General features: G+C 31.7%; 2 protein-coding genes across 2 annotated transcripts in view; one reads left to right on the forward strand and one right to left on the reverse strand.

Moving 5' to 3' along the window:
* Positions 1 to 13,617, reverse strand: part of LOC107436423 (bromodomain-containing protein DDB_G0270170) — a 99,098-nt gene that overhangs the window by 53,246 nt on the left and 32,235 nt on the right. The gene's annotated exons all lie outside the window — the stretch shown is intronic.
* LOC107436422 (salivary peroxidase/catechol oxidase) overlaps positions 10,453 to 13,617 on the forward strand; it is a 31,578-nt gene continuing 28,413 nt past the window's right edge. The window contains exons 1-2 of the mRNA XM_016048138.4: positions 10,453 to 10,546; positions 12,546 to 12,964. Coding sequence (XP_015903624.2) covers positions 10,515 to 10,546; positions 12,546 to 12,964 — 451 coding nt within the window. The 5' untranslated portion in view covers positions 10,453 to 10,514. The remainder of the gene's footprint in view (positions 10,547 to 12,545; positions 12,965 to 13,617) is intronic.

Here is a 13,617-nt window from a genome sequence, read left to right on the forward strand (position 1 = left end):
TCAGTATTAACTAACCAGCATCTCAAGGGATTACTGAGAAGTGCTGTCACCAATTACTCACCAAATTTTGAAGAATTATCAAGAGAAGTAAAATAAATGTGTTTAATTTTTAATATTTAAATTCAATACACATATTTTGTACTTTTACATATATGTTTTGAATAAATATAATTTAAGTAAAAAAAATTAATACCTTTTTTGCATACCTTTCAAATACGTATTTAATTGCGGCTCGCAGAAAATTTCAAATTTTGAAAAATGGCTCGACTTTCAAGGAGCTTGGCCACCTCTGTCATATACCAAGAAGTTTTCTTTCATTTATCGATAGTTCCTTCGAAGATTTCCCAATTATTCTCTAAAAAGCACCAACATCAATTTTAAAAATGTACTACACTACAGTAAGAAATCCGAACAAAAATATGTGAAAAGCAGGATTAATAATGGAGTAGTCATTTGTATTAAATTGTTTCATATTGACCGAGCATTCTGATTGCATGAAAAGAACAGTCCTCTGGAATTCTACTTTAGTTTCGTTTCGCTTCTTGCTCAAATATCTATTTTTCTCACAAGATAATGTGTATCATTTTTACGATACTTTAAATTTCTCATACATTGCATTGATGCTCAATGGTCATGGGATAGAAATTTTGACTTTGAATGGAGACTTTTAGTTCTGCTTGAATAGCAGAAAAACATAAATAAGAAGTCACGGAGTTTTATTCTTTGTTTGACAGCAGATTTTTTCCCCTTAGTTAGTACTTCAAAATGATTTTTTCTTAACCGTATTTTTAAGAATTTTTAGCAAAAAAACTGAGATCGGGTTTGTTACAGCGAATTTCAACGAGATCAAATGGTGCTGCAGACTAAATCTGACTCCGGTCTGGAGATGTCCTACATCAGCGGTTCCCAAATTTTTTTCTACTACGAAATCAAGCTCCATCCGGCGGTACCCCGACTACATAATTAAAGAAAAAAAAAGACAATTGGGCATATATTAAACATTAAAAGACTACTGTATTTTAGTTTCTAGACTTTTTTTACATTTAAAAAGATTAAATAAATATTTTCATCGTTTTATCATTAATAATTTAAATTAGATTTAATGTTCGACAAATTAATTCGCAGTCTTGGAGCGAAATCTGGTCTGGCTAAAAATTTGTTTTTAAATTGCCATAAAATTTTTAAAAAAAAAAACGTTATAAACGTTTAAAATGATTATAAGAAAAACATATTTATATATTAAAGAATTTCTGTTATTTATTTTGATTTGAAAAACGCAATGTGAAATACTCTTGCAATTTTTTATAAATGTATGCTCTTATTATAACTTCAGAGTTGTTTAGTTCATGCAGTTTTTCATATTTTGCAATAAGGTTTTAAGCTTTCAGAGGTTTGAGGGACTGAAAATTAGTATTACAAAATACAAAAGAAAACTAGTATTTTTAAACACCTTATGCCAGGAATTTAAGCTATAAGTTTGTAACTTGTATCGATTACTTTAATTGTTATTTGTAACAACTGCATTTAATTTCGTAATTCTAGCTCAAACATTTATAGAAATATGGACATTTTTGTAAAAATAAATATTTTTTTTTCTTTTTTTGTCTTTCGTTTTTCTACTACAACTTTAAAAATAAACAGTAAAATTGAAGTTCAGTAAAATTAAACAAAATTTTTAGAGCAATTTAAAATTAAATACAAAAATATTGTTTTAAAATTTGAAAAACGTTCGCTTAAAGCTATGCAATATATGAGTATTTAAAGTAGTTCTTTCGCGAAAATTTTTAAATATATTTTTTTTTCATAATTTTATAGTGAATCGTATTTAGAAACTAATGAAAAGGTCTTATTTGAATATCTTAAAAACGTAAAAAGATAAGTTTCGAACAATTGCTTAGTTTTGTGCTTTTTAAAATAAAGCTCAAAATGAACAGAGATTTCCCACAAATTATATTCTATAGTATTGCAAATGACACTACCTTATATCCGGCCAGTAAGGACAAAATAAAATTTGTGCATTATTACTATTTATTAAAATGTACTTATTTTAATTAGGAAATTTGAATTAAAAATCTAAGTACTGAAAGTATAGAGAAGAAATGACTAATTTAAAAATTCTAAATTTTGGAGAAATAGAGGAATAAAGCAAACTGTAAGCTTATTGTGATAACTGTACAATGTTTTTGCTAAAAGTTTCGAATTTAGTTATTAAGGATGCCAAAAGATGGCATTGGCCTCTATGCAGAGCTCTTGAAAAGAATACTAATAGCGTAGGACAGAAATTTGACATTTGATATCCCAGTAATCATAATCCTATACGACTATCACTTTTCACGTTTCAATGTCAAAACCGGTAACTTTGATCATTTTGTTTGCTGAGCAATCTGTTGACAATTTTTGTTAATAAATTGCCCAATTTCTGTATAAATTTTTTACAAATCTTACAATTGGTGATCAAAATGAGCTACAGGGGGGCACAGAGCAGAACTCTATCTATGGCAACACTTCGCTTGTTTTCACCTGTAGCATGTGGATAGTCATAGGAAAAGGAAATAAGCTTGTTTCTGTCTGAATTGTCAATTAGAATAAAAAAAAAGTTTCGTGAAAATTTTAGAAAATATTTTTGACAATTAAATAGGATAAAATATTATGGTATGGGAAAATATCGTAGTACATTCCCATACAACTGAGAAGAGGATGAATGGGAAGAAGGAGGGTCAAGACATGGAACCCCTCGCCTCCCAGATCACATTTTCGAGCGTTGTGATCACGAATAAGCATGCCGTTTGCTTCATTCCTCAATTGTGTTTTGTTTCCGTGGACAGATGGTAGCCTGCATACAAAATTAGAAATTGGAAAGGGCACGTCTGAGTTTCGTTTGTGTATCCTAAACAGAAAACTAACATTACACGACTGGGATTCTATTACTCCTGAGCAGAAGGACAAGTAGAACTCGACTAAATACTAATTTAACTGACACCTAGTAATCGTAGGGAACGACTGTGATTTGAATATATGGACAGATGTCCAGCAGGATACAAATGCGAGGTCGTATGCCTAATGAGGATTGGTGGCCTGCATGCCCTAGATAGATCAGGTCACTAATTAGCTTCCTTTGTCTGTAAACACTGTACAGAAAACCATGAGGATACAATTGGGAGCCTGTATACTCCTGGACAGGAGGACACACTTTATTTTATTTTATTTTATAACCAGCACTGAGTAGCCAATCTAATTCTCAGTTTACGACAAATAATGTTCAACTCCCTAGATTCTAATTTTTGTACCGATTCATGAGTCTAGGGAACTCAACTATCAAGCATTGAGAATAATTGCCCTCGTGAAGAACTTTTTGATGCTACTAACCCGCATTTGCGCTGCATGGTAAGGAAAACCACTAGAACCTCCGACGGAAAACCTGACGGCAAGAGGATTCTAACCCATGATCCATCTACCACTAAGGATATTTTAAGTCAGTACTGTGGTCGATGAGAGCCGGGAGCAGAATTCGCATCAACCAGCAACCGCTGGGATTCGAATCTGGCTACACGATTGGTTTTTCGTTTATTGGACCTAGTAATCAGCAGGCCATGGGTCAAAACTGGATTCTAAATACCAGGGCAAATTATCGCCTTGACATGACTGTGAGACTGCATACATAATAAGAAGCTGGGAAGGACGTTACTGGGAGCTTACATATCTGTATAGATTAACAGGTTAGAACTGTGTTTCTGAGGTCTATCAACCTAGAACCAAAAATTAACTGGGTAAGACAGGGACTTCTGGACAGGAGGAATATATAGGAATCGACTATATACATAGGACGTGAATACTGGGCAGATGCTTGTCAAAACACGAAGGAGAGCTTAAAGAGAAACTGGTAATAGCATGGCCGGAATTTTTCCTGGTTTTGTCAGATTAATATGCCACAACTGTGTTTCGTTTACCTATCAACCCTGGACCGGAAAATAGCAGAACACAATTGCGAACCTGGATTCCGGAGAAGGAGGACTCGATTGGTCACCTGTATATCCGGACTCAGTGAACCGCAGGCCACACCTGTTCCCTAAATACCAGAACAAATTACAGACAAGACATTACCGAGGACCTGAATATTTAATGAGGAACTGAGAAGGGCACGACTGGGCTTTGTTTATGAATCCTAAACAAGAAACCTGCACTATATGTCTTGGTACGTAATCCTAGACCTATGATTCCTTACTATTTAATCCCTGCAAAACTGAGTCCTGCATAACTAGCCTATTAGTCATGGCATGATCTTGATTCATGATCATCATACATGACTCGGGTCACGATTGGCACTTAGTACCTCGACAAATGACAATCAGAACACGAATGAGAACCTGGTAAAGCATCCGACTAAGAATTGGAATTTTTTTTAAACACGAAACTGACTAGACGCAGTAGACAAGTTACAGGTTACATGAATCGTAAGTTTTTTTTTAACCCACAACAAGGTAATACCATGAAATTAGAAAAGTAGCAGGTATGAATTGAAAGTTTTGGTTCTGTGAACAAAAAACTTCCCCACGGTATTAAAATACAGAATAGTTCATTAACCTATACAAAAAGTATAACATATAAATACCTCAGTAGAATCATTAACGTATAAAAAAAGAAAGGAACATTATGTGTTTTGACATTGGTGAAGACTTGTTTACAAAACCGGAACTATAGTATGCCTGTTTTCAGGTACTTATTTAAGATTTAATCTCGTTGTTTAGCTTTATTCATATTTTTCACAAAATATACCCATCTTCATGAAGATGATGTAAATATTGGGATTCTAATCCACAAACGGTCAGTCTTAAGCAATTTAGTGTTAGGTCATTTTCATGTAACAAAATCTAGACAAGATGCTGTTTTACAACCTCCCTCAGTACAAAAAATACCATTTTATAGAATCATTTTCCCCCAGGAATAACTTAGAGTCCACTCATAGGATTTTTTAATTATTGCATTAAAATGCAACTTTAAAAAACCATTAAAATCCAACTTTAATGGTTAGAGACACATATTTTTATTACTTAATTTAATTATTAGTTATAGCCATGTATTAACTAAATTACGAAATCAGACACAAAAACGTACTTTCTCCGAATAAACAGTCATTTTTATTTTTAATTGGATTCAGATTTGCTAATTTAACTAATTATATTTTCTAATTTTTTAAATTTGACTTTTTTTTAAAATCTAAAAATAGTCGTTAGCTTACTATAATTAAAGAACGCTGCAAAAGATTTTATGAAAACAACAAGCTCGAATTTCTTTGTTTAAAATAGAATTCAACTTCTTATGAAAATATAAACATTAATCAGTATTATTTGGCGAAAGCTTTTTGCATTAGTAAAATAAATTGGCTCTCATGTTCACTAAGAAAAAAGGGTTTTACTTAAATAGTTTTTACGCTGTTTTCATCATTGCAGTAAGCATTAAAATCTATAATTCTTAGTAAATAATAAAATCTCATGTTCCAAATTAAAGCTGATGACTGGAAATTCCTCAGATTTTAAATTTTCAGTTTTCATTTTAAATTTGAAGCATGAAAAAGTGGCCTAATTCATATATCCGAATTTATAAATAAATCCTTATAAATTAATTTATTTGCAAACAATTCTTTTTCCAAAGGCTAAGAACACTAAATTTAATGCTTATCATTTATTGTCTACATAATCTGTCGAGTAAAAGAAGTATCGCTACATAACTGATTTGAACACTATTGTATGAAGCTAATCTATAGGGAGCCGCAAAGTGGGGAGAACCAAGTGTTCAAAGCAACGTGGAGCAGGGAAGCGTTGGGTTAGAGAGGATAAGAACAATTGGTCGCCGAGGACGATTAGTACTATAATAAATGTAAAGAGTTAAAATAATATTTTGTCGAAGTTTATTGCGGACGCAAAGATTGAAGACTATCAGATCTACCTAAGGCGTGGATCGATTCAGATAGAGATTCCTGTTTAATTAAGGAAATTAAGTGGATTTACAATGCATCGACGGAAGGATAATGGACTAATTTTTTAAGGGATAGTTATGAATTTATCATTTGAATTTCGACTTAGTTTAAAATAATTTCTCATCCCTCATAGTGTTTTTTTTTTTTTTTTTTGTCGTATGCCTGTTTAGGCAGTGGGGGTGCGACTGTTCTTGTTTTTCAGTGGCGTCATCTATGGGCAGGAATTCGACTTCTGCCACGCCATTCACACAACCACAACCCGTTTATAGATCGAGTCACATTCACACACAAAGGAGAAAGGACATAGAACACACACAGAGAGAAAGAAGTATCCATGCCTTGCCCGGTATTCAAACCCAGGATCTTTCTGATGCAAGGACAGTTCCCTGCCCCCTACACAGGCCGGTTGGCTTCATAGTGGTTACATCTGTTGTTGACGTCATCTTTGCCCGTGGATTTTATTTGTTAACACTAAAGTTCGAAAGCTCACACATTTCCTTCTGTGGACGTTTTCTGAAGAGTACAACCAGAGTGCGGATGAAAATCTTTCTCCCACTTATTTTTGAATAGTTAAAGATAATTTTTAGAATAGTTAAGAGGGACTTTTGCTCTTTAAAAGAGATTTCTCCAATAAAATGGCAAAAGGAATTTTACAACAAAAAACTATATAACACTAAACTTTATACTACGAGAAAAAGTTTTCAGAATGCATGCAGTAGGCAATGAGGCAAAACACAGCAGAAAAGACACCGGTGTCTATTTCAGAACCATAAATTATTAAAATGATAAATTAATTTACTGTTTTGACTTTAATAACAAAATAAATTTCGAAAATTTAATAAAAATTCTGCGTCAAAAGGCAAAAAGCATTCTTGGGTTTACACTGGGTTTCGAAAGTGGTAAGCCATAGAATGAAGAAAATTGGCCGGGATAGCATGGTCGGTAGGGCCCCGGGCCCACGTCCGAGAGTTAGTGGGTTCGAACCTCGCCGGCCGAAGACTCCTCGTGTAGTTGATGACTCATGCACGTTAAAATTCTGTCGAATCGCAAAGTTCTCCATGTTCCCATAACAAATCAATACTTCTGGGGATACTGGATTGGAGACCGATCGCTCTCTGAATCGGGCCAAAATTACGATCTGTGGATGAATGGGTCCGCCTTATAAACAGGTGTGTCGTATGATGTGGCAGAAGTCAAATTCTTGGCCATAGATGGCGCCACAGAAAAACAAGAATTGAACACTTTGCCTTAAATTTGCTCGGTTTCATCAAGCAGGCTTGCCAGTGTGGCAAGTGGCATTAGAACCAACCGACCTATGAAGAAAATTGAGGATTTAATTCTCAGAGTGATGAAGAAAAACAAATGTGTTCAAAATAGTTATTACATCTGTTAAAAAGCTTTCATTCTTGATAGTTGTGAAAATTTTACTGTCTTTGTCTAGTTTCCTAGTCTCAGTGAAAATAAAAATCAATTAATTAAATTTTGTTTTTCACCGAGACTAAAACACTGTAAATAACGTAAATGTTGGCAGGTGTGAAAATATACCAAATATTTTAAAACTGGTGTCACAACGTTAAGCTTAATTCAGTTCTCATGAAATCTACATTTGCTTTGACTAATATACTAATGTCAAGTACTTCACGGTAGAACAATTTAACGAGGACAGATACAGCACACCCTCGGTCCCTTTTCAGGCTGATCAAAGTGGTCACCCACCCGCTTACTGACCACAGCCAGTGATGCTTGATTTCAGTGTTCTTCTGGGAACCGTGTCTTTACGATCAGTCCACTTATGGACAACAAAAAGATAGCAAATGATATTCTAAAATAATGGAAGATATTTGTCTGATTACTGATTAAAGTTCATTTTTTTTTGTATCGAATATATTGAGTATGTATCGAATATTTCAGATTAAAAAACCGAATCTACGTTCCTGCCATACCAATATATAAAATTAAATGGCAAGTTAATATTGTCTGTCTGATGTAATGCAAAGAAATTATCCTTCTGAATAGTAATCTTCAAAAAGTATAATTAAAAGCAAAACACAATGAATTTAATGAAATTTGTTTATCTGTACATGTCCATGTTCATTTTGTGTTTTTTCTTTATGAAACTTTCTTAGTTATAAAAAAAAAATTTTGTTGGAAATAATTGGAGGTAATTAAATTAGCAATTTTCAACTATGATATGAGTACATAAAAAACAATTATTCTACTCCTTTCAATACAAACTTGTTCAAATTTTCTTAAATTGGATATGAATAAAAAGTATGATTTCAGTTGCAGAAATTCTTTTAATAACAACTTCAAAAAATAAATTAAAACAAAAATCTTTAATGGAAAGTACCTTTTTCTTTCTTTTTAAGTATTAATATTTGTTTAAGCTTGAGAAAAAGAGTTTTGTTTAAGATTTATTTAAAACTCAAACTTATTTTCATTGTTTTATGGTTAATTGAAACCGTAAATTTAAACAATCGTTCGCACAAGCACGCAAATAATAAAAAAGAGCTGATATTGATCGAAAATAAAAACAGATTTAAGGTATGTAGGGAAAACATTTTTAACAGATTTTCAGTGAGTTTCAAGTTACTTTTATAAAGGTATCATCAGAAACAAAAATAAATAGTGCTGCAAAATGAGTATAAAATATATGTACTGCTTCATTTTCAATGCTGTCTTAAATTAATACTTTTAGAAGCCTTATGAAAAATGAAGTTAAGGACGTATACATGCACGGTGAGCAAAATAAAAAAAAGTGTGGAACTTAAATAACTTTTGTTCTAATAATTGAATTTTCATACAATATCTTAAATATTTTTAAACGAATCAAAAAAATTTTGCGCAATATTATAAAACTCGTTTATCCAAAGACAATTCCATGTAAAAATAACGTTTAATAAATATTTATTTTTTTATTAGTTTATTTTAGAAGAGTTTTAATTTGAATTGTAAGTCATACAAATTTTTATATCCTCTCAAAGTATGCAAATTTAATCGGCAAAATATAAAATTTGCACGAAATTGGTCGAATTATTCTCGAGATATCAAATTTATAAATAAAAGACTAATAAAACGTGATAACTCAGAAATACAGATAGATTCATTTAAGGCAAAAAATATTCGTTACTTTTCGGTTAGTCGAGCGCAAGTTAAATCAACTACTTCTTTTATTTATTTACTTATTACTCATTATTTTATTTTATAATAGACGTTGATCATTCTCTGATTCAGGTCAAAATTACGATATGTGGATGAATGAATGGATGTATGAATGGGTTCACCTCATAAACAGGCGTGACGTATGATGTGTCAGAAGTCGAATTCTGGCCACAGATGGCGCCACTGAAAAACAAGAATCGCTCACTCTGCCTTAAATTTGCTCGGTTTCGCCTAGCAGGCTTGCCCGTGTGCAGGGGCGTACGCAAGGGGGAGCGGTTTAGGGGTTTAACCCCCCCCCTTGAGCTCAGACAAAGTGAATTTACAAAATAATACAGACAAAAATAAAAATTTTAGTAGAAATTATGCGGGTTATTATTTTTTAAGACTATATATTTTTATTTGCCTTATGCCTACTTTTTTTTTCTCACGGTATTTCTCAGAATACTGATAAAACATTTANAGATGGCGCCACTGTAAAACAAGAATCGCTCACTCTGCGTTAAATTTTGCTCGGTTTCGTCTAGCAGGCTTGCCCGTGTGGCAAGTGGCATTAGAACCAACCAACCAACCATAATCGAAGTTGAACAGCCGACTCAATCCTGAGTTAAAGACTATCAATGTTAAACTCCGTGACCTTGTATTTTTGAATCCAACCCAAAAGACAAGGGAGCTCCTGGGTCAAGTATTGGAACAAACTATCCTTCGTGGAAAACTTTTTGATGGAGCTAACCCACATTTGTGTTATACAGAGAGGAAAACTACGAAAACTTTTCACTGTTAGCCCGACGACAAGGGGATTTTAAACAATTATCTATCTACCAGAGGATATTCTACATCAGCACTGTGGTCAATGCAAGCAGATAGAATTCGTATTAACCAGCCACAGCTGGGATTTGAACCTGGGTAACATCATTGAAAGGTGAGTGCTCTATTCCCTGACAAAATAAAAGATTATTAAAATTCGATAACTAAGAAACACAGATTCGAAGGCAAAGAAATTTTGTTACTTTTCGGTTTGCCGGATGGACGGTAAATCAAATATTAACGGTAAACAGTATTAACGGTAAATCAACTGTTTTTTTACTTATTATTTATTATTATTATTTGGCCTATTTTGTTTTATGCACAAAAAATTTAATATATACTGAAAAAAAAGTTTAATTGAACCCGTTTACCCGAAAATTTTTTTGTAAATCTTAAGACAATCTAGTATAATTTGAATTAATATCATTTTAATCTGATAGATTTAAAAAAAAAAAAAATACTGAAATGTTATAAGAAATAAAATTGCCTTATTCAAAGAAAAGCAAATTCCATTTATCTCAATTTTCGATAAAGTAAAGATCAAATTACAAAACTTGGTTCAACCCAGACAGAAATGGCGAGAAAGAGTTTTGTTGGATGCTATATGTAAGTACTGAAACTGATTTTTAACTATATTATAAACTGAATTACTTACGATTTAGATTGTTTGATGTTAGGTAAGTTATTAAGAAATTTACATGATTGTTTTAAATTTTGATTGTTGTTGATAACGGGTATTTATCAGAACCTTTGAGACTGGACGGTGATTGATGTATATAAACGAAGAAATATACACTACGTTTCATGTAGCAATAATATTTAACGTGAAATCGGATGAACAGAATTTCTAACATGAATTTTTGTATAATTATATAAATTATTATAGCAGATAATTCAGTATATAAATATTTTTGTAGTAAAATATAAATTTTTTACGTTTAATGTTTATATACTTAACTATACTTAGATATAATATTTATGTACGCAACTTATATACTTAAGGCATATTTATATTCACCTAAACATGCTTTTAAAGGTTCAAAATTCTTAGACATTAAATTTTATTTAGTAATAATTTCAACGTTAAATAGGATGAACAGAATTTATAATATAAATATTTGTATTACAATGTAAATTATTAAAGCAGAGAACTCAGTATACAGATATTTGCGTTGCAAAAAAATATACATTTTTAATAAATAATATTTATATACTTTGTATAATATGCAAATATTCTATTATAATAAATAATCTATTATACGAATATTTGTATTAAAAACATATATTATTAAAATAATCGATAATTTTTAATATGAATATTTGTATTAATTCGATATTTATAAACATTTCTCACGAATTTCCTTTTATAATGCTTTTAATTGAAAACTTGTCCCACAAATAATATTTGTTGTAAAATTCAAATTATTATAATGGAAAATTTATAATTTTGCATGTTGAACAATAGTTGGAGCATTTTTTGATCATGTATTTCTAGCTTTAAGCATCAGAATCAGCAGTCCAGATCATGCGATTTAAAGTTGTTAAACTTTTTCCTTGGAAATTTTTTAATTTTATGTTAAAAAGCTTCAAATTCTAAACGAAAGCTCGTGCAGAATATATTATATATATATATATGTTTGACAAATAAAGTATGTGACAAGTAAGCCCCTCCTTCATTACCCATAAGGCTGTTCAATGTACATATAAGATCAAGATGTAACGGGGGGAGGGAATGGAGTTCTTAAATTGCGTTACTTTGCAATAAGGGGGGGGGAGCGAGGGAATGAAAAGAAGTCTGACATCACACGTTTTGGTTACAATTAAAATTTAAAAAAAAATCAGATTAAATACTTTTATATTGTCCGTTTTAAAATTTTTCTCTTCATCTTTTTGAACAAAGCAAGCACACATCTAATCATAATTTTTGCTATGATCGCCCATGCCATTATCTGTTTCCCGTTGCCTACGAAAATGCCTTTATTTTACCGTGCTGGTATGGAACCACAAAGAGCTCAGGAATTTTTAACGAAGTACTTTGGTAATGATTTTGGTAAATTTGACAGTAAAATATATGGTTTTATAATATGTGATAAAATTTCGTAATTTTATCATGATACATGCAATCCTTCTGTCATAGGGTGACTGCTCATAAATCAAACCCTGCTTACATGGATAGAAAGACTTTACCCTTCATTCATACATCTTTCATAATTTTAAATCCTACACGAATTACCTGCATTCATCGGTGGTGGCTGTTCATAAACCAGAGTCCATTCACTTCTTACAAACAAAAAATAGTAGTAAAAAATAAACAGTTTATTGAACTAGACAATTAAAATTAAATAATTAAAGTTATTTAACAAAGGCTATAATTAATTTAGAAGTTTACTTAATTAACTAATCCTATATAAAAGGTCATACATCCAAACTATTCCGTCCAGTGGCTTTAGGAATAGCTTATCATATCATATTTGTATATATATTTTTTCTTACTAATATCACCTAATGACGAAATTCAAAGTGATTTGATTGTGAATGTTGAAGTTGAATAAATCTTTACTGGCAATATTCAATATTTAATAATCAAATATTATTTCCATTTTAGAACACTTATTGTAGCATCAACATTTCTATCTAATTGCCAATCTTTGGTACAATCAGACCCAGATATTTCTGTAGCAGAAGTGGAAAAGGCACACAACTCACAACTTATTGAGGAAAGCACAATAACTTTTGATGGTACTTCTATTAATGATCAAAGCTCAATTGTTTTGGATGGAGATCACGGGGGGATGAAGGGGGAAACCCCTTCAACAGAGGAAGGTTCAACAGTAGTTGTAGATGCTTTGACGAATAATGAACATGGATCTAGTGATGGGCATGCTATCGGAGTGGGACCGACTACTGGAGATCAATCAACAGCTGAAAATGATTCGGCCAAAGAGAACAAAATTGATGAAGAATCGTCGGTGATTGAAGAGCCATTAACTGAGGATGGTGTTGCAAGTCCTCCGCCGCGTCCAGGTAATAACAGTAATATTCATAAGTTACTTATTTTCAAATTTTGAATCAATTATAAAGATATTTATATTTTACATAAATGGCTGGATGATTAGCTGTTAAACTTCGTATTGTTATTAAAAAAATATTATATTCATAAAACTCATTTCATGAACTTAAAAAGAAATTAAGCAAAAATCGGATCGTCATAAGCAGGTAATATAAAATGAGATGTTTAAAAAAGGCAAATTTATAAAAATATGATGTTAGTACTCAACTGTTTTTGTTGTCAGAATGTTTTAAATAAAAAATTATAATTCGCGATCGCAACGAAATATAGGGGGCGTTGTTGTATGAGACTAATACCTGCGATTTCTATATGAACAGTCATTCAGTTACTCTAGAGACGTCGTTAATGTAGCACGTAGCATTGCAACGTTCCTTCTTTATTGTGGCTAATTAAATTTAAAAAAGAAAAATGCTTGATATTCTTTCTTATGCAAACGAAAACAAAATGGTATCTCTTTTTATTAGAGAAGGAATATCCAAAACACATCGGAAAAATATTTGTACATTAACAGAAAAAAATATGTATATTCTTATAAGAGTTAAAACCTAATGCCCGAGAAATAGTATTACTAAATTTAATGATATAACATGAAAGGCCCATTTAAACT

This window comes from Parasteatoda tepidariorum, chromosome 2, assembly GCF_043381705.1.
Source record: "Parasteatoda tepidariorum isolate YZ-2023 chromosome 2, CAS_Ptep_4.0, whole genome shotgun sequence".
Lineage (NCBI taxonomy): Eukaryota > Metazoa > Arthropoda > Arachnida > Araneae > Theridiidae > Parasteatoda > Parasteatoda tepidariorum.